The sequence below is a fragment of the Nymphalis io genome, chromosome 4 (genome assembly GCF_905147045.1).
Source record: "Nymphalis io chromosome 4, ilAglIoxx1.1, whole genome shotgun sequence".
Lineage (NCBI taxonomy): Eukaryota > Metazoa > Arthropoda > Insecta > Lepidoptera > Nymphalidae > Nymphalis > Nymphalis io.
The window spans coordinates 13,406,316-13,429,652 of NC_065891.1; the positions used below are offsets into that span (position 1 = coordinate 13,406,316).

A 23,337-nucleotide genomic window follows, 5' to 3' on the forward strand; every position below is an offset into this window, starting at 1 on the left:
ATTAACTGATCAACGCTGCCAATACGTCTTTTATCTTAGGTACAAGTATAAAAAACTACTTACACCGATAATGTACCCACAATGGAACAACATGGGATAGGTAGAATATACTTTATTGCACACCAAAAAAAAACATGGATACGACTTAATTATCATACAAATTTGGTGACTTTATCGCCAGAGATCTCTTCCAGGCAACCAACAATAACTTATGCCTGTTAATAAACCAGCGCACTCAAACATCACATCGCAGCAATGTTCAAATGTTGTTGGAAGGTAGTATATTATTTGTCAGAGCCTTGTGACTGCCTCGTTGGTCTAGTGGCTTGATTTATACTGGTGGTAGAGCTTTGTGCAAGTTCGTCTGGGTAGGTACCACCCGCTCATCAGATATTCTACCGCAAAACAGCAGTACTTAGTATTGTTGTGTTCCGGTTTGAAGGGTGAGTGAGCTAGAGTAATTACAGGCACAAGGGACATAACATCTTAGTTCCCAAGGTTGGTAGCGCATTGGTGATATAAGCGATGGTTAACATTTCTTACATGCCAATGTCTGTAGGCGTTGGTGACCACTTACCATCAGGTGGCCCATATGCTCGTCCGCCTTCCTATTCTATAAAAAAAATGTAAGGCCACAGACCCCTTTGTTGTGAAGTCCTCAGTAGCAGCCTGGAGTCTGAAAGTTGGTAGTGTGTACACTCCCGTGCCTCGGAAAGCACGTAAAGCCGTTGGTCCTGTTCCTGAACTCTTTCCGGTCGTGTGGGATTGCCGTCCCATCGGATTATGAGAGTTAGGGAATAGAGAGTGCACCTGTGTTTGCGCACACATTTGTGCACTATAATATCTCCAACGTAGTTGGCTAATCTCTCAAGGGAATAGCCTCCGTGGATGAAATCGGTCTGGAGGACATTATTATTGATCAGAGCATGGTACCTTAGATGGTGTGTAATAGCTGCCTTTTCACCAGAGATTTAAGAAAAAAAAAAACAATTGATTTATAAATTAATATTATATGTGTTCTTTGATTTTTTTTTTTTTTTATAGAATAGGAAGGCGGACGAGCATATGGGCCACCTGATGGTAAGTGGTCACCAACGCTCTTAGACATTGGCATTGTAAGAAATGTCAACCATCGCTTACATATCCAATGCGCCACCAACCTTGGGAACTAAGATTTTATGTCCCTTGTGCCTGTAATTACACTGGCTCACTCACCCTTCAAACCGGAACACAACAATATCAAGTATTGCTGTTTTGCGGATAGTTGGTCGGTTCTCTAACCTGGGTGATATTTTACTATCCACTATCATAATTGCAAGTGAACAGTTCAAAAGTTGATCGCAAATATAAAACAAAAACAATAACTTAGATCATATTACAGATAACAATATATGGATATCGTATTGAGTTAGATATTGATTTAATATTTTATATGTTTCACTTTAAACTTTAGATCGAGTATCTCGTATAAAGTAACAAATAAATGTAAGTTTCATTTATTTGTTTTTGTTTTTAAGAAACATGTAAAAATAATAACTGATTATTTATTTACTTTTTAACTTAATTAAAGATGTGTTTTTGGTTTTTCATCAATTAGAGAATATTATATTTGAATGTTAAGTTAGTCTATAATTTATATATTTTGATAGAATATTTTTATATAAGATAATGTTTTATTTAATATATAACGTTGGTTTTCTTATTAATAAAATAAAATAACCGCACGTTGACTTCTACACACAATTATGTTGTCGCTTCTAGATGATTATTTTAATATAATGAGTCTTAAAAAAGTTTAATAAGTCAGCCTTCTCCTCAAGTAATTCACCCAGATTGTGTTTGCTTCTATAACAAAATGTAAATACTTTTATCATTAATTTAACGATTGGTGTATTACTTTTCATGCACGATATAATATACTGGTGGTAGAGCTTTGTGCAAGCTCGTCTGGGTAGGTACCACCCACTCATCAGATATTCTACCGCAAAACAGCAGTACTTGTTATTGTTGTGTTCCGGTTTGAAGGGTGAGTGAGCCAGTGTAATTACAGGCACAAGGGACATAAAATCTTAGTTCCCAAGGTTGGTGGCGCATTGGCTGTATAAGAGATGGTTGACATTTCTTACAATGCCAATGTCTAAGGGCGTTTGGTGACCACTTCCCATCAGGTGGCCCTTATGCTCGTCCGCCTACCTATTCTATAAAAAAAAAAAAAAAATACTTATAATTGGCGGAATAGAGTAAATAGTCAGTTTTTTACAGTTTATATTGCTCAGTAGTATCTTTGAGTACATTTTATATCAATGAAAGCTTTATTTCAAACTTGTAAACTGAGTTTTGATTGAAGATTTTTCTTATGAAATCCATCCTGTTTTGATCATAACGTCATGATTTGAAAGTCAATTGTTAACGTTTATACAAAATCGTTGTTTGTATAAAATTTTACTATTTTTATTTATTATTTAGATGTAGATGCCGAAATTTATATTGAAATATATTTTATAGTTTGCCCAACGGTGTGAATTTCATGTAAAACCCATTTCAATAAAATATTTGCAAGCTAATAAAAAGTGTCTTTATATAAAAACAAAGTCAATGCAAAAAAACCCCGAGGCCATTTAAAAAAAAAGCTATTTTATAAATCTTTCTTATATTATCTACAAAAAAAATTAAAGCGTGTGTCTCTCGATTCTGATGTAATTAATGTTAAATTACGTTGCAATCGAATTGGGCCTTAAACTTTTTTTTTCATCACTCCTAAATAACATACATAAATAAAAATAAAAAAAAAACGATAACACGTATCTACGAATTTCTGTTTCAAAACAGAAATGAAACAAATATTTCATAATTTAAATGATGTATGAACATGAAATACATAGTTGGCTATAGAACACAGTTAGCTTAGGATTAAAGTTTCTCGAGAATTTATTTAGTTCTATGAAAACTAGTCCGGTGTTTATTAGCAACTCGTAACATTGTTATTATTTGTGGGTAGCCAATAATTTTTTTTTACCGTTTTCATATCTTCGTTCTAAAAATTTAAGTGACGTTTTAGAAGTAAATATTCAGTGATATTTGCATAAGCACTTGAAATAAAAGAGACAGCTCACGTGTGAAAAACTCTGCAGTTTGTCAGATGCAGGTTAATTTGCGCAACAAAGTGGTTTCAATCTTAAGTGCCGTTGCATCGTAATTTTTGAAACATTTTAAAGTAGACTCATAAAAGCACGTTTGATTTATCATTTTATAACATTAAATTAAAGCTTAGCTGAAACTTGTTAAATAACGCTAGCAGCTTCAGCTTGCAATTTAATTTTTCCTAAAAGCTGACAAGAAACTGTTACTATTTTTCACAAAAAAGCAATGTATGGATGTCCCACTGACCGATTTCGGACACAGCGGCCATTATCGGAGTTAGTTTAGCCTATAGAGCTGTAAAACTCAAAGTATTCGTTTAAGCCTGTTAAAAAAATTAGCTACAAAAGTTGTTCGTAAATCGCATCAGAAGATCTCGACAACATTAATACGATGATGTTATAAAGTATTTTTACTTTCGAGTCGCGGAGATGATACTACAAGTAAATCTTACGTGAAGATTGCGGGTTAAAAAACCGGGTGAATACCATTATTTTTTATGTGCTATATTGCATTCATAATTTATTACAATGGTTTTCTATAATTCAAGGAAATCATCGTGAGTAAACCTGCATATTATTAACATAAATCTGCCACCTGTGTCTCCAACCCGCATTATAATAGCCTGGTGGAATAAGCTCCAAAACTCGTCCTTAAATGGAGAGGAAGACCAGGATAGGGATATTTATAGGCTATTACTACTTACTACTTACTTATATGACCGACAAAAAATATATAATACAGTACTAATAATAATAATAATAATTTTAGGTCACTTTGTTCGTGGAAAATTGAAAAGAAGTGTACGGGGCTGTCAGTGAGGACGACCAAGATTTTAGTGTCTTTATCGTTACTTATATGCCTTCGACTCGCTCTGCTTCAAGGAACCTGGCCAACATTTTCACCACAGGACAACCCTGCTGCGTTCCATCCAAGCTTCTTTGTCAGGTGAGTTTTTATTAAGATAAACCATTATGACTCTTGAATTGAGATAGTCAAGACATTATAAACACTTCGATTTCAATGTCACAATCGGACGAGCATTTTGAGTTTATTGTGGTTGTGCATATCATTTATGTTCAGCTATGATGTTTTTTTTTTTATAATAACGATTGAATCGGCATTTGTGATATAGAAACACGTGGGTTTAATTTAAAGTGAACCAAAAATTATGAATGTGTGTCTGTGTGGGAGAAAAATTGGAAAATGTAAAAGAGATGTGCCTCGAACCTTGAAGTCTATAGTTTGTTTTATTACTTTCGATTAAGATCTTTCGGGAAAATTTATATGAATTAGATTAATTATTGATGTGAGCTACCATTAATCGCGGCAGGGATTTGGCCAAAGTCAAGTAAATCCGGTCAAGCGCTTTTGATTGTTGTTATGTATGTTTTATCATTTACCTTCTCCTCATATTCCACTTTTTACTTTATTTTTTCTTGATCTGCAGCTTTATTTGCTGACTTGCTTGCTTTATAAGACTGACGTAATTACATGCACAAGGGATATAACATCTTAGTTCCCAAGGTTGGTGGCGCATTGGCTATGTAAGCGATGGTTGACATTTCTTACAATACCATTGTCTAAGGGCATTTGGTGACCACTTACCAGCAGGTGGCCCATATGTTCGTCCGCCTTCTTATTCTATAAATAAATAAATAAATAAACGTAAAAGTTTTTGAATAAAATAAATGATTAAATAAATTTGTTAATAGCTTTGTTGGATTAATCCAAGTTATTGATCATTACACACAGCCAACGGCTTTGTTTGCCTAATCTACGTACGATAAATTATTCATAGTTTGTTAGTCAAAGGCCACGCCAACTTTAAAATATATTTGATATCGTCTTTATCTTAATACTTTATAAAAAATCTTCATAAAAATGTAAAATATTTTTAAAATTTTTGTTCACGATATAAATATTTAAATTTAGAACCCTTTAATATGAGTCTGACTCAGATACGTCTTTTATGGTTTGCTTACCAAACTTGGAATTGTAATATGATTTAATAATTGATCAGTTTAGACTTAACATCAGTATATTATTACAAAGTCGATACTTCATGCAATGCTAACAACGAAAATTCTCAAGTTTTACTCACCGAACTTGTAATGCTAGACGAGGTTATACCGGAACCAGCTTGTTAGCGTAGTTGGTTGTATCTCCTGTTTACAAAGAAACATCATTTAAGCAAATAAATAATTATTATGGTAACTTTTATTAGGAATAACTATTTGAGGAGCTATTTATACTGCTTCAGTATATTTCGGACATTTGTATAGTTAGTCTTGTAGTATATCAGTTTCAAGTAATACTAATAATTTAATAACAGTATTTATTAATTAAAATCTGATGGGTTTTCACAATCTCAGAACTCAAGTCTAACTTTGCATGGGACATATATCATAGTTACTATAGTGTCACAATGTTTTTACAACAATTATATATGTATTAACAATAATAATATTGATTATTTTAATAGAATAAAATGATTCGCTTCAATTATTAAAATTACCTAATGGCTTTGCCAATTGATCAATTTTTAACTCGAGTTATTTTAGATTAATATATATGCCATGTATTACTCGATGACAGATTATATAGATGATAAAAGAAAATGGAATTTAAATAACTTTTAATTTACGGAAAAGAGTAAGTACAGAGTTTCTTGAAGGTTCATCATCTTAATTCCAAATCAACGGTAACTTTATTAAATTTAATCTTGTTAAATGGTGATTCAAAAGTGCCTGTAAGAATTTTGAATGAAATGTATTTTGAATGAAACATTTCTTAACAAAAATATTTTTACCAGAATACTCAAATATCAAATATATTTTAGTAATTAATTCTTCGAACTGTTGCATGCTTGAACTTTTTGAGTATCCAACAAAAATCTCCTCCAATTTTTATGCATGTGAAATCCGAAACTTATATGAATTTAGCTACTTCGAATTTATTCGCAAAACTCAATTAAAAATTGAACGTAAATTGAGATGCAATTTGAATAATTTATCGTCTTAAAATTACAAAAAAATGTGATTATAATTTTACATCGAATTGATCATCATTTATTATAATTAGCAAAACTTTCTAATCAAGAACTCAAATAAAATTACGTTAAAAACAAACAAAATTAGCTGTGAAAAGTTTTCAAAGTTCTTCTAATATTCTAAACCGACTTCATAATTTATACGCCATTGTAAACTTCACCCTGCTTCACTTGACATTAATTTACGTTCTATTGTATCGTTGCCAACTTCTAACTCGGTTCTAATTTGTTTTCTATTGTTAGTCCTCAGACAAACTTTAACTCGTGCCCCAATGACTTTGGATACGAATTTATAATCATCGAGGATTATTTTTAAGCTATTTTGCTTTTTTTTCTTAATACTCCTTTATACATTATAAAATTAACATCGCCGTAATTGCATTTTTTATAGTTACCTACCCACGTGAAAGATTTTCTAAACTCTTCAGAAATGCTTAATAAGGTTTAAATATAGTTTTTATTTTTTACTAGAAAAACATCTCTTTATCTAATAAGAATAATAAAAGTTTTTACATTAAAAAACATTATATATAAAATAAACCTTAAGAAATTCTCTGCTGCACTGCAAGCGCACATTAAGACTCCTTCAATGACAAATATTCAAATCTTAATGACCATTGATCTATGATAGCCGATGACGCAAAAAGCTAATATTTCTGACGCTACAGGTAAGTAATCATCAAATAATGTGTCAAAAGTTAATTATCATTATTGTTTCAGATTGATGACGTTTTGCTATTTGGCTGCCTTTAACTGGTGGCTCCTCATCTGCCCTTGGACCCTCAGTCATGATTGGCAAATGGGTTCCGTTCCTCTCATCACCAGTGGTTGGGATCCGAGGAACTTTATTACCTGTGCTGCCTTCGGTGCCTTGCTGCTTTTGTGTTATAGATGTATTACTGATTTAGAGGTTAGTTATATAAAATTAATATTTATTTGAGCGCTATTTTAGACGGAGATAAGCAAAGGAGTTACGTTATGGTAAAAACCTTCGCTCATATATACTGCAACTGCAAGAAGTATAAACAACGTCAATGCACTGCCAACAGTGGAATAATAAGCCCTATCTACAAGTGATTACACACACACAGTGCACTATTACAGTACAGATATTTAGCGGTAGAATAAATGATGAGGTGGTAAGCTAGCACAAAGCCCTAGTCGTTTAAGTTAATAATTTTACATTTGTGGAAGTAAAAACATTTTATTATTATTATTTTTCACCGTTTATAATATTTGTTGACGGTAATTGTTTTTGTTGATTTGCATTGTATTTATTTAAATTTAATTGAAAGCTGAAATTGGTAATTAGCATGACTGCTAAGTTTTTTTAATAATTCACATTTGCATTCATAATAGGCAATATTAAATGAATTCAATAGTATCATAATATGAAAAATGATTTAAACACTTATCTCTTTCTATACAATAAAGTGGTTTTTATTTCAACTTGATTGTTATTGTTTAGCATTTAAATGATTTATATTAAACAGTTATAATATAGCCAAGATGGCTTCAAGGAAAACACGTAGGATGAACCGAAAATTGGGTGATCAAACTCAGGCAACACTGAATATTCATATACTTAATTATGAAGGAAAACATCGTGGTTAAGCCCACATGCGAAAAAAATATGCCCTATGTTTACTAACAAACCTGCATTAGACCAGCTTCGAATGAGCCCCAACTCTTTCAGATCATGTCTCCAAAAAAGGTCTCGCACTCAGTTTTTGTCCACTAATATTTCCATATTCAGTTCACTTGGCTTTGTGTGAACCTGTCTGAGTACCATCGACTTAGTACATATTCTGCCGCCTATAATACAAAGCTGTACTAAGTATTGATGTGTTCTGATTTGAAGGGCGAGAGATCCAGTAATGTAACTCGCAAAGCATATAACATCTCTCAACAGTCTATACCTGGTGGTAAACACCTACCATCAGGTAACCCCATTTGTTAATCTACCTACCTTTTTTAATAATAAATATTTCAAAATAATATAATTATATTAATAATCAAAAAATATCTGATATAAAATATTATATCGTTTTCAATAAACGTAGCTTAAAAATAATTAAGTCTTCAAATTAACATTAAAAAAAAATGTTGTATTGGATATTAATGAAAATTCGTAAATCGTACAAATATTTATTGGGTCAAATGAAAATATGTACCTATATGAAAACAATTTTGATTGAAATAAGGCCGCTGTGTAATTTATCTTACGTATTTGCTAACATTAATAACGTTTCGTTTATGATTGATGTGTGATCTCTTTGATTCTACATTAATAAGTAATTTCTGAATGACATTTATGGATAAAAAAGTAAATGGAATATAAAATTTGTTATTATAATATGGAGAATTGTTTTTTTTTTAATATCATTACGATATAATTACAAAACATTAACTATTATGATTCAACTTTGAAAATGTTTGTTTACCTTAATTTTTTATTATTATTTTTCCTGAATATCAACGGACTTAATAAATTGCTAGATTTTTTGTATTTAATTTGTGAACTTACAAATATTATATAATAACAAAAATAGTAATTGCTTTTATATATATTAAATACAGATGGGTCCTACGTAAAAAGTCTGAACTGGCACATACGCTTTTATACTACATTTGGCAACTAAAAAGGCCTAGATAGATTGTGTTCTATCATACGTTTTTACCATACCGTTGTCTTTTTCTTTCAAGTGTCAAATCGAAGATATCAGAAAGAGAGAAATTTTTATTTCACTAAGCATTCGCTAAACAATATTTATAATTAGTAAGGTCGAGGCCGAGATGGCCCAGTGCTTAGAATGCGTGAATCTTAACCGATGATCGTGAGTTCAAACCCGGGTAAGCACCGCTGAATTTTCAGGTGCTTAATTTGTGTTTATAATTCATCTCGTGCTTGACGGTGAAGGAAAGCATCGTTAGGAAGCCCGCATGTGTCAAATTTCACTGAAATTCTGCCACATGTGTATTCCACCAAACCGCGTTGCAGCAGCGTAGTGAAATAAGCTCCACACCTTCTCCTCAAAAAAAAAAAAGGAGTGGAGGCCTTAGCCCAGCAGTTGGACATTCACAGGATTACACTGTATTGTACTGTAAGGTCGTCTAATAATAACTAGGTACTTATTTTTTTGTTTGAGTTTTGTTCTAATTGAGTGTTTTTTTATGTAGGTGCAGAGACATACGCCCGCTGTGATTGGTTTATTAATGCTAGTGGTGCCGTTCGTACCAGCCAGCAATCTACTTGTCACCGTTGGATTTGTCATCGCTGAACGAGTTTTATATATACCGAGGTGTGGCTTTAATTTTTATTATAAATTCTGAATCTGTTATTTCATTGCTCTTGTTAATACGTGTTGGTAGTTCTAATTTTGAACTTGTTTCGCCGAACCGATTAAAGCAACTTTTTATAGATGATTATAGACAAAAAAAAATGTTTTTAAAAAGATTTTTAACTAGATACTTTTATAGTTTTATAATTAATTAAATATAATGTATTTTTGAATTTTCTTATAAAAAATTTATTTATTTTCTTCGTAGAAGTCATTTTATTATTATGGTATTATATATATTATATACTTATATATATTATCGATGTATCTAATGAATACCTATAAATTAAATAAAAACAAAAGTTATATTATTGTGATGATATTTTCATGAAATAAATATTTTAGTGTCGGAAGCGTGATAATAACTGCATATGGAGTTCAATTGATGTGGTACTCCAAACCTGGAACAAAAGCTGTCTTAGTAGTTGGACTGGCAGTTCTTGCTGCAAGTGGAGTTGCGAGAACATACAGGAGAAATGCTGACTGGCGTGATCGAGCGACATTATTAAGGTTAGCTTGTGATATTGTCTAGATTTTATTATAAGCTATGACTGTTAATATAATTTAAAATATCATACTAGTTTGATGAGCTTATAAAAATTAAAGAGATGCAAGTTTTATGAATTATAGTGTTATATATATGTATTTATATATATTTATGTAATCGAGATCGAGATATATAAAAATAACATAATATTACTATAATAAGTTGTACTGAAACTATTTACATAATCGCTGTTCATTGTTTTTATATATAAAGTATTTAGAGAGAAAGTAAACACAATACCAAATATCTCCAACATTTTTGTTATTTACAAAATTCATAAAACCCGTGACAGCGCCTAAGTTACTCGCATTACGGTCGCCGTGTACGATGAATCACCGCCCAAATGTGTTTTGTTTCAGAGCGGATTTAGTGAGTTTACCTCAAAATGCCAAACTGCACTACAACTTTGGAAACTTTCTCCGCGAGACCGAACAGCAAGACAACGCTATCAAACATTACAAAGAAGCTTTGAGGTACAAAGCGCTTGCCGTAACTCGAAGGCGTATAGGTGTTAGTTCAGCTGTCGCGATATTGTGAACTAGTTTGTTCAATGTTGTTTCTTGGTAGCTAATAATGTGTTGGATTGTCTCGTTGCTTGTTTTGTGAATATTGTCCCACTGAGTTATGTTTACAAATTGTTAATACAAAGAGGGATTAATTTAAACAAATGTACTAACTAATTTGACTAAGAAAACATCCCATCAGTAGATATCAAAATTAAATATGATTTATTAAAACGATAGAATATAAATAATGATCCTTCATATAGTAAAAGATCTCATTAATCCACACTTATTAAATAAAAATTGAAAATTTTATTATTTTTTACCAAACATATAATATACCAAAATATTATCTACGTGAAAAAAAACTTGAGCCGAGATGGCCCAGTGGTAAGAACGCGTGAATCTTAACCGATGATCGTGAGTTCAAACCCGGACAAGCACCACTGAATTTTCATGCGCTTAATTTGTGATTATAATTTCACTAAAATTATGCCACATGTGTATTCCACCAACCCGCATTGGAACAGCGTGGTGGAATAAGCTCCAAACCTTCTCCTCAAAAAGAGGAGAAGAGGCCTTTAGACCAGCAGTGGGACATTCACAGGCTGTTACGGAAAAAAAACTTGCTTCTACTTGAGATCTAACTAATTTTAATTTTTTCTGTCATGCAGGTTATTAAAAGTAATAAATTTTACATAGCTTCGTTAACTGATTGTTGTGTCCCTCTCAAGGTTGTGGCCGACATACGCCAGCGCTCACAATAACATCGGCACTCTTATCAACGCTGAAAGCGCTGAACAGCACTTCTTAAAAGCTATCAAATACAACAGGCACCATGTAAATGCGCATTATAACCTTGGAAAGTTATACAAGTGAGTAATTTGATTAAAAAACAATAAGGAAACAAGATGCCTCATCAAATTACGATTAAAAATATTCTTATAGCTTTCTTTACTGTTAAAGTCGACTTCGAAAAGATAAAGACCATTATGAATTCAGCCCAATTTTTTTGTGTTTCCTCAAAAGCATCAAAATTGTAAACTCATTCTATGATGATTATTATTTTATTCAATTGTTTTATTTACATAATTTCAATGAAAAAAAAAATTGTAATAGTGGAACATGAATAAAATAAGGAAATTCATCACTTGCTCAGTGTTTTTTATTCGATATCTTCATGTTGTATCTTGTCCTAAATTTATTTCAATTAATCATTTTTAAAGCATACATTACTTTGTCGGGTCAATGCACAAAAAAGCTCAGTGACACTTGCCCGAATAAAACTTTGAAATCTTTTCTGAATGACGTTATATTTTTAAGCAATTACAAATCACACCAAGCATCTATATTTCCAAAAGCATAGAACGTAAAAAAAAATCGTATATCGTTCTAAATTTTTTTTAAATAACTGAATAACAATTCTGTCAAAATATGTTTATTGACAACGAGTTTTCGAAATACCTATAATTATTCATTGTGGCAATAAAATAATTATACATTTGTTTCCTCATTAAAACTGAATAAAATGCAACCGCAAAAAGGAAACAGTATTATTGTAGCGGTCATTTGTACAGTTTTATTATGACATATTTTAATTAAATTATAATTTATTTTAATATATTAATAATAAATGCGACCAAAAACGCAAATTTGATGCATAATTATTACGCAATCATTATAAAGCTTCTATCTGATGCTTAAAATGACAAAACATTTTGATACCACAATAATTAATGACGCATTTTTTTATGTTAAATTTGAATTTAGAATTTCGGAAATAATTACATTTTGGTTGGTCATGTATTCTATTTAATTGCTGTTTTAAATCCTATTGATAATATAGATTAATGAAAATATAGATGGTTTAGATATAAATCTGAAATATGTCTAATTGTCCTCAGAAAAAGCGGTCGTATTGTTCAAGCAATCAAAATGCTGGAACGGTGTATAGTCTTACAACCGCGGTTCGTTCAAGCGCACGTGGAACTTTTATCTCTGAAACCGGAATCTGAGAAACCGAAAATTTTGATGAGATTGTTGGAACTGGAGCCGAATAATTGGGAACATTACGTGCTCTATGGAAACTGGCTGAGGACAAAAGGTACTTTATTAATTATATATTTGTGTCTTTAAATGTTTTTAATCATTTAATTAATATGACTCTTTATGCCCCTTAAAATAACGGGATGGCAATTGGGTGCTTAATACGTTAAAACTTTGATAGTTAGTTCTGATAGAATGCAATATGTGACAGTTTTATAATCCTTCGAAATCAATAGGTATAAAAATAAAAAGTTATATACAAACTTTTTTTAGGCATATTATATATAAATTTAATATACAATTGTCCTTGAAGACAAAGAGAGATAATAATTAATTAAAGATCTGAGCCATGTTTTAACAATTGTAATATTGTTATTGATAAACCTGTAATTATTTATGATATTAATTTCAATGTTTGAGGGTCAGGTAAATTAAATCCTTCTTAATTTGCTTGTAGTGATTTATTTACCAAAACTGTGTTACTATCGCTTCTTGGTGCTTCCTATCACTATTTTGAATTTACTTCGATTATCTTTTGACAAGCTTGATATAATATTAACATAATCGAACAGCCTGTAAAATGTCCTACTTGTCAACTAAAGTCTCCTCTCCTAAGGAGAAGGTTTGGAATTTTTAACACAACGCGACTCCAATACGAGTTGCTTGATACAAATATGACAGAATTGAATTGAAATTAAAATCTGCCATAATATGAGTATTCAATAACTAGTAATAGAGAAGCGGTGTGAAAGTAGCTCCCAGCTTTTCCTTATAAAAAGGTAGCACATTAGTCCAGTAGTGGGTCTTTTACATGCTGTGATTTCCTTATTTTTTTTTAATAAAAGAATGAGAAGTTATTTGTTAAGTGTTTATTTTTTCTTTTAGAAATATAGCTTTAACAAAGTATATTTCTTAACCTCATAGAATATGCTTGTTTTTACTAAAACCTATCCCATTTCAATCTTAATAGCAAATATTAAATACCAATCAAACTAACTAGATCAATTTCACAGAAACCTCAGAAAATCGGAATCAAATACTCTCCGAAACCTTAAAATAATGAAAGATTAAATTTCTATTTACTTAAAACGTTCTCAGGCTTACCTGGAGCCGCTGCCAAATATTTTCTAGAAGCCACGAGACTAAGCTTTAGAAATCGGTATATGGAGAAACCAATCAGAGGGGATTTGATCTCGTTTAGATCCACGGCTCTTATGTATAGGAGCTTAGGTCAGAAGTCTAGAACGTTACAACTATTAACTAGGTAAGTTACACATTTCGAATAATGACACAGTTTTTTTACTATAAGCCGCGTCTTGTACCGCCTCTTGTACCTCATAATTTTTTTAAGTTTAATTTGAGTACAATAAAAAGTAATTATATTGTATAGTCAGATAGTTAAATGAGCAGTCTAACTTCAAGTGACCTTTGCATTAGATACGCATTGGCACTATTACAAATATATGAAATTGATTACATCGTCACTGAGTCATGAAATCTTAAGCCCCTTGTGAATGGTTTATATATGGCTCATTCAATTTTCAATCCGGAACACGAAATATTGCTTAACAGTTTCACTGATGGTAGTAATACCTATTGAGGTGGTTTTCCATTATGACCTACTATTTGTTAAAGTAGTAAATTAACTAGTGCATACACTACTGGTACGTTTTAGGATGTTTATAGCATATTTGAGCACGCTGATCGAGGGTTTGGCCAAATGTTGGATACATTTGTGTCAGATTGTCGTCAAATGTATGCAGTTTTTTTTTACGATATCTACCTTTACCGCCGAGCAAGAGATGCATTATAAAGATAGAATAAGTACAAAAAATGTGTATAAATAAGTGATGCTTGGGTTCACACCCAAAATATTATGTCAAGATTCAGCAAAGGGGAAACTTAGTTTTCACTATGCCTATCATTTATTAAAGTACCAGTAAGAGCCTGTGCATGTCCCACTGCTGGGCTAAGGCCTCCTCTCCCTTTTTGAGGAGAGGGCTTTGGACCTTCCACTCCACATTCCACCACACCGCTCCAATGAGTTTGTGGAATACACATGTTGCTGAATTTCAGTGAAATTAGACACATGCAGGTTTCCTCACGATGTTTTCCTTCACCGTCAAGCACGAGATGGTAGTAGTGGTAATAGCGCGTGAATATTAACCAATGATCAAATCCGGGCAAGCAAATAATCACAAATTAAGCACTGAATTTTCATGTGCTTAATTTGTGATTATTTTATTAAAATAAGAATAATTATATAATAACAAAAAACAATAAATTCATAATGTATGATATGAAATATCTAATCCATTCTAAAACTTAAACATCGTCCTTGATATAATTATCTGTGTTTTTTTATTTGTGTTTAATACCTTTTTTTGATTTAGGCGCTTTGATACTCGATAGGAGACTTTAATATTTTTATATTAAAGTGGAAGTGGAAGTGGATACCGATTCCTTCGATCAATATAAAATCTTGACGTTTTTATAAATGGAAACTAATACTTGATAAAACTGAAATTAATATTACGAATACGACACAGATTTTTTTATTTATTTATTCTAAGCTTAGTTAAGTACAGTAAAGTTTACTCGGTGGTAGGGCTTTGGGCAAGCCTGTCTAGGTAGCTACCGACCACTCATCAGATATTTTATCGCCAAAAAGCAATACTTAGCATTGTCGTGTTCCGGTTTGAAAAGATGACTGAGCTAGTTTAAATACTTGCATCAGGGACATAATATCTAAGTTCCCAAGGCTGGTGAAATAAAAAAAAATTATTAACCTATTTATCCTTAATTTATTTAACAGTCATTATCTTAATCATACTAAGATATAATATATTTTACACAGTTTTTTTATTAATTTACGTAATACACTCAGTAATATAATATTAGTGTGTTGATTTACTTTGTGCAATGAAGCAGCGCTGGGTAATAATTGTAATATTATACGAGGACACCGTGATATAATATTGGTTCAATTTACAGCAAGCGTTGATGGGCTTTTATAGATTTTCAATTAGTTTTGTTATTCACTACGTACAATGCGTAGCAATCAAAATCAAATTAACGTTAATAGCAATATGTGGTTTCCGATGATCTTATGTAATGGTGATTTTATCAAATATTTATACTCGTCTAAAACATTTGGCCTATTGGTATAAACATAGATCAAAGATAAAATAACTGTATTTTTCTCTTAATTTTATGTTGACTTTATATTTAACTTAACTCTGAATCGGTGTTCATATTATCTTAAACGGATGTCATGAATTAGAAAACAACTAGAATTATGTCATAAATTCCTGAAAAATAAAATAATACGAAGTTTGAGCATACATTTTCATATACTATTATTGTTAGATGGCACACTTGGCGACGCGGCTGGCCGAGTGCGGCGGCTGCGCATACGTATTTAAGAGATTGGCGGCTTCGCCTTGAACTGGAGGGACGTGCGCTGGTTTACTCCAAGGCCGTGAATCCAACGGTGAGTTGGATCTGAATCACCCACGGTATTGAGTTGTTAATTACGTTTAATTGGTTAATAATTCATTGGTTAAATTGTAAACCAAAGATTGTAATAGCGATAGCATTTTTTCATATCAAGCAAGTTTCTCAAATTAGAAGCCACATCGCAGCTTAAATATTTATTGTATAATTAAAGTTAATTATATTACGAAGTGTCATTTTTTGTCTAAGAAATAGAGTGAAATCTTAATGGTTATTAAACTTGTTTTTTGTACAGAAATCAACAACATGCTTCGATCATTCCCAGCTAGCAGCAGGTGCTGGTAATACAGAAGCGGATACAATAGCAAGAGACGAAGAAATAGTTAAAAGTGATGACATAATTAAAAGTGAAAAACGAGACACTGAAGATAGTGTAATAGTTGACAGTAATACTTGCGATCACAAAACGTGTGCTATTAAAAAACGCAATCTATCAATATCAACACAAATTAAGACAACTCACAACAAATCAGAAATTGGACTTAAACAAAAAAAGTGTACAATGCATAGAAAACAAAAAACTGTAAAAAATAACGATGTGATACCAAATATAGCGGCACCGCTTGCAGAGCACATCTTGATGAAGACATTTTAAATTAAGAACGCTTTTCTAGAAATTTCGAGGGGAAAATGTGTGCTTGCGAGTGATTTGAATAAGTCAGTGAGGTTAGTTGTAAAGTATGCCGACAATATCGCGAGGTTAATAATTGTAGATAAGTAATCATTTTGAAATGAGAAATTTAAAAATATAGACGTTCTTAAATCACTCGTTTTACCTAAAAAAGTTAAGAATATAACAACTAAATTATTTTGATGGTTAAATATTTAAAAATTTCTCATATCAAATTTTTTAGATAGGAAACTAATTCTAAAGACAATTTTGTAGAAGAATAAAAAAGTTATATTTTTGTCAGTGAAAGATGGTTGACTGTGTAGGGTGTTTACGCGCCAATGTTTTTACGCTAGAATTAGGTAATGTAAGTTAATTTTACATAAAGCTTTCTGTTACGATGTTTGATCATATAAATATTTAAAGCGAGATTTCACTTTACGTAAATTATTTTTTTCAATCCATTTATTTAAATAATTGTAGTTGGATTCTATTCATTTTGTCGTCATGTTTTTGTAAGACCATACACATGATTATCTTAATCTAAATGTTAGTATGGCAGTGTTCTGTATAATGAACATGGCATAAGTACGTTAGTGTCAATTGTACTGTAATCATTTATTGTAATTTAATCATCAATTTTTAATAATGGTTAAAGAGGGGGTTTTAATTGGATGATAGTGATTATGATAAAGCTTGTGATGGTAATATTTTTATATAAGAAAAAATAAAAGAAATACCTCAAATTAATGATTTGGGTGAATCGAATAGGGCAAGTTCTTTCAAGATTATATTATTAGAATTTAATTACAATTAATATTAGAATATAATTACAATTTTAATTTCTTAATTTTAAAATACATAAGTAATAATTTTATTCTCAATGCAAAAATTTAAAACGTCGTAACAGAAAGCATTATTCGAGCACGGCTAAGAACTGTACCACTGTTATTTACTGCTTGGCCTCAACATTTCTATAATCAATTTCATATAAACATTATCCATATCGATGATATAATATATTATTTACAAAAACAATGTCTAGACACGAATAAATAAACGACCTGTTGATTCAACTACGATGTATATATTATTTTTAAGTGTAGGTTAAAGGCACTTGACATTGCTTTGAATGTACTGAAAATAAACAATTGAATTACTGGTCATTGTTTCATTTGTATGAAGAAAATATACGTAGTATCTATTTTTTGTTGTTTTTTTATTTCAATTAGTTTTACTAGGTGCTAGGGCTTTGTGCAAGCCAATGCAAGGGCTCATCATTGACTCAACAGACTGATATTCTACCGCTGAACTGTAATTAGTAATATTACGTTCCGGCTTGAAGGGTAAACGAGACGGTGTAACTGCTAGCATGAGGGACATAACATCTTTCTCATGTCAAACTTTATATACCATATGTGGCATGGATTTTTACCTCAGATTTATCTACTAACATGCAGAGCGGAAACGTAGAAAGATAGTTATCATATTAAAAACAAAAAGAATTTTCTCATTTATGAGTTGTAACTAATATAGTAAGTCAGTAACAGCCTGTAAATGTCCCACTGCTGGGCTAAGGCCTCCTCTCCCTTTTTGAGGAGAAGGTTTGGAGCTTATTCCACCACGCTGCTCCAATGCGGGTTGGTGGAATACACATGTGGCAGAATTTCGATGAAATTAGACACATGCAGGTTTCCTCACGATGTTTTCCTTCACCGAAAAGCACGACATGAATTATAACAGAAATTAAGCACATGAAAATTCAGAAGTGCTTGCCCGGGTTTAACCCACGTTCATCGGTTAAGATTCACGCGTTCTTACCACTGGGCCATCTCGACTTCGAGTTGTAACTTTAAGAAAAAAAATATAATAAACTGTATGATTTACGAGTATATACATGACTTAATAAATGATAGCACTCTGTAAATTAATCAATAAGCGAATCTAATGCTTCTACGTTGAATAAAAATTTTGAATATGAATACAACATGGACGATACGAAACACGTGTTTACAGTAAGTGTTGACGTGAAGTTTCGCTTGGAATACATATCTAGCTCGGTTTGATGAAATCCGTCACCTCGTGGACCAACCACCACTGAAAATCCAATACTTCACGCTCTAATAGCGCGAACGTATCATCTACTGGGAAACGACCAGGGAGCAAGGATAAGTCGCGAGAATAAGCAATTCACAGCCTAAGATTGTTGGATTTAAATAAGCTTATCTAAACCAATTTTTTGTCAGTTAAGTAGAGATACAAAAATAATATCACGCTCTATTTTCAATGTTGTTTCAAATCAAATATAAAAATAACTGCAAGAATATTTTTCAACTTTTATATAATATAATTTATATATGGATTAGATATGAATAATTTTTATTTGAGAATAAAACCAAGGCTGATTTATATATAATGTCTTCACAAATAACGTACACCTATCTATTTCATTTCCAGTGGTTGGTTTAAACGAATCTAAGATTATTATCATGAAGGAACGTATTCATTTTTATTATAATTACATTTGAATTTGATAAATGAATACATTAAATGGCCTATTTTTAAAAGTACGAGCTCGATCAGTTTTGTTACTGTAACCATTTTAAAGAAGATATTTTTAGGTACTTTAGATCTACTTACACAAGTAGGTATTTACTGTTCGTAGAGACAGAAAGAAATTATAAACCGCTAACAGTTCAACAGCTTATTAAACACTAAAACAATTATAAAAAATTTAGAAGAGTACGATACACAACGCAAAATAGTTCATACTAGGTTGTAGAAGAAATATGATTGTAATTGAAACAGTTTTAAGAAAGCAAACTAATTATTTCAATAAAGAATTAAAGATTAATAATACGCGGTAGGCAAAAAAAAAAACTAGCGTACGAGTTATGCGATCAGTAACGTTTCGTGCAGCCTCTGTGGTTCGATGCGCTGGAGACTTATCTCTTAGGTTACTTGAGAGCAATTTAACATATCTTTCACGTCATATTAAATAAGTATATTTATGAGATATTTATATTATAATAACTTTTAAATATTCCATATGATTATGAAAAAAATATCATGTTATAAATTACTTAAAATTAATCATGCATATAAACAGATATAATTAAAATATAAACAATTATTCAATAATGAAATGAATTTGATTATAATTCACGAATTCTATAAAATTAACTACAAATTACAAATTATTGTATTTCTTTGTGTTTTTTTTATTACAGTTTGTTTTGTGCATGTCGCAAAATCATTATTATGAAAATATTTATGGTACACTTTCAAGCTTTGGAAATGGCTCGAGAATAAACATCTTTGTAGCATATTTGGTTTCAATTTTTGGCATATAAAAAAGAAGTTAATTGAATTCCAAGTAATGTATTATTTATTCTAGTTACAACAAACTAGTAGTAAGATATTAGCTATGCTTACATTTTACTAGAACTCAGTTACGTAAAATTTGTGTTTGTGAAGTTTGGCGTATCGATCTATTCGCCCATACAATAAAGTGCTAAGTGACAGACTTGTTGTTCCAGTGGTTAGATATTAAGTCATAGATTTCGAGTTCAGAGAGAGATCTCTTGGGTTCACTACTCAGGTCAGGCCGTTAAAAAAAGTTATTGAATTATTCTGTCAAATAACTCATCACAGCCAGGAGTCTGCAGCGCCCGTTGGTCCTGCGCCTAAGCTCCTTCCGATCGTATCAGATTGCCGTCCAATCAGATTATGAGAATGCCTCTATATTATCACACACATATGTGCACTACACACGACTGCGTTGGCTTGACTTGAATAATCATTCATATTCGATATTATTATATAGTCATTATCCGATAACGTCCAAACATTATGACATATTATGATGTTATATGATTCCAACATTTATTCGACATAAAATCATTAGTTTGTAAAATTATTTACAGTCACTAAAAAGCAGTAAATGCTATTTAGTGACTGTATATTACACTTATAAAAATATTAATCACATTTCAATCAATTTTCATAAACAAATTATTAAAACTACAAAACATTTGTTACAGAAACTTATTGAAATGTAAATAAAACGATATTCCAATAAAAGATATAAATACTCCAATTATTTCCAATTTGAAATTAAATAAAACAAATTGTTCAGATTGCTATGTTTGATCAAATTTATTTTCAGCGATAAACTACAGAACAGACCGAATATTCTCGAACATTTTGATATATTTCAACTATTAACTGTTTAGTTACGAAAATTTATTCTCCATTTTATTGAAGCTGAGATCTATTTTTGTATTCAAAGTTTTGAACTGAAAGCATCTATTTTAGTCGATTTAGTGTCGAGGTAAGGCTATCTTCACAAGAGGTATCAATTTGTTTTTAATTTTGTAATCTAATAAAAAAACATTTGATAAAACCTCTTTTAAGAGGCTGTTGTATAAAACTTGAACGTTATTTTCAAGACTGAAGATTAGAGATAACTTCAAGTTAGAAGCGTTATTACCATTGATTGTCAATAACTGCAACACTTCATCAGCGAATAAATTTCATCGGCATTTATTTTTTTTACATCAATATTTTGGTAAAATAAATAAAAATACATTTTTGTATAACACCTGAAATTCCATGTTGGCAATCGATTCATTCCGTGGGCGTGTTATTACGTAGAACTAGAAATCAACTTATATTTAACTTGATTTCGTTTATAAAATAAATTAAACACATGACATATATATATAGATATATTACATAAATATAATTTATAATTATAATATATATATATTATATAAATAAATAAATGTATTATATGTAAAATCCTATAACAAATTTACAAATTATTTGTTCTTTTAATGTTTAAATGCTTGAAATTAATATATTTTGTATATTTCATGAATGGTATGTTTTATTAGAGGCGTTTACTATGAAACATATTTGAACTGGTAGTTCAATTGCTAATTAAAGTGACCATATCAGTAGTTTAGTAACAGCCTGTTAATGTCCCACTGCTGGGCTAAGGTCTCCTCTCCCTTTTGAGAAGAAGGTTTTGGAGCTTTTTCCAACACGCTGCTCCACTGCGGGTCGGTAGAATAAACATGTGACAGAATTTCAATGAAATTAGACACATAGGTTTCCTTACGATGTTTTCCTTCACCATCAAGCACTAAATGAATTATAAATACAAATTAAGCACTTGAAAATTCAGTGGTGCTTGCCCGGGTTTGAACCCACATCATCGGTTAAGATTCACGCGTTCTAACCATTAAGCCATCTCGGCTCTAGTGACATATAGAAAATAATATATAAATTATCTAGAATACTTTTATATGAAAGCACCTTTAACCGTATACAGATCAACTATATCCGGATAATTCGGTTGAATCTCTCAAAAACAATTGCTAGTGGCGCCAACGGGAATTTGTTGTGTTCAAATATGCAGCAAACGAAGGTAATTAAATTTGTACGAATGCATATGCATGTGATTTAGAGTTTAATTGCTCTCGCCGATTTCAAAGTATGTGTACGTATGTTTGTGTTTCGTTTGTATGATCGGAGGTAGACTACTATTACAAATTGGAATTTTAATCGGTATAAGATTAGCGCTAGCTCACTTTGTTTGTATTTTTGTTTCTTTATTTTAACTAGCTCGGTGAAACAACGAAGTATATTAAAGCAAATCCTCAAAAGGACGCACTTACTTTATTAATTGATAGTGCATATATAAAAATGTTTAAATATTTCATGCGAACTTTTTAATTTATTAAAAAATACTTATTTTGATTGAAAATAAAACATTTTTTTCCACAGTATAATATTTCTAAAATGATATCAAAAGTGTTTTCATTAAAGCCGCTTATCGACATGTCTTGACTTAGGTTTTTTGTTGATATATTATTTGTATGATATAAAAGATTTTAACGTTAACAGAGTTCGTGACAGATATAGTTCCTTTATATTTTTGCTTCGATAATTTTATAAAATAAATAATTGATCCAAAATCAATATACTCTATTCAAGTAGGCTCTTTTGAATTTTAGGGGTAGAAGGGCTTTATGCAAGCCTGTCTGGGTAGGTACCACCCACTCATTAGACTTTCAGAATAACAGCAATACTTGGTAATGTTGTGCGCCGGTTTGAAGGGTGAGTGAGCCAATGTAATTACAGCACAAGGGGCACAACATCTTAGTTCCCAAGGTTGGTGGCGCATTGGCAATGTTAGCAATGGTTATTTTTTTTACTATGTAAATGTCTATGGGGGCGTTGTTGACCACTTACCATCAGGTGGCCTATAAGCTCATCCGCCTACCTTTACTTTAAAAAACCCCTTCTTCATTAATCTTTACCCCGTTAAATATTTAACTACCAATAGAGTTAAAATTAGATTGTAAATTAGTGGCAGTTAACAGAATAATTTAAAAATCAGCATTTAAGATAAGAGCCTGTGTCAGAAGTTAAGAGTTTAAATATAACAACAGCCACTTTTATATACCAAAAAGTCCGTTTTATAAAAATTTTTTTTATAAAATACGTTGGAATTAATCAAAAATATACTAATAATACGCTATGTAAGGTGTGGATAAAAATTATACAAGAAACAG

The 23,337-nt window shown here is 31.2% G+C and overlaps 2 protein-coding genes across 3 annotated transcripts in view; both read left to right on the top strand.

Annotated features, from left to right (window-relative positions):
- LOC126768167 (protein O-mannosyl-transferase TMTC1-like) overlaps positions 1–16,837 on the top strand; it is a 166,936-nt gene extending 150,099 nt beyond the window's left edge. The window contains exons 6-15 of the mRNA XM_050486111.1: positions 3,910–4,086; positions 6,911–7,100; positions 9,371–9,492; positions 9,877–10,041; positions 10,438–10,551; positions 11,316–11,456; positions 12,486–12,685; positions 13,726–13,891; positions 15,997–16,120; positions 16,379–16,837. Coding sequence (XP_050342068.1) covers positions 3,910–4,086; positions 6,911–7,100; positions 9,371–9,492; positions 9,877–10,041; positions 10,438–10,551; positions 11,316–11,456; positions 12,486–12,685; positions 13,726–13,891; positions 15,997–16,120; positions 16,379–16,738 — 1,759 coding nt within the window. The 3' untranslated portion in view covers positions 16,739–16,837. The remainder of the gene's footprint in view (positions 1–3,909; positions 4,087–6,910; positions 7,101–9,370; positions 9,493–9,876; positions 10,042–10,437; positions 10,552–11,315; positions 11,457–12,485; positions 12,686–13,725; positions 13,892–15,996; positions 16,121–16,378) is intronic.
- The window catches only part of LOC126768150 (tumor suppressor candidate 3), a 534,937-nt gene that overhangs the window by 267,639 nt on the left and 243,961 nt on the right, over positions 1–23,337 (top strand). The gene's annotated exons all lie outside the window — the stretch shown is intronic.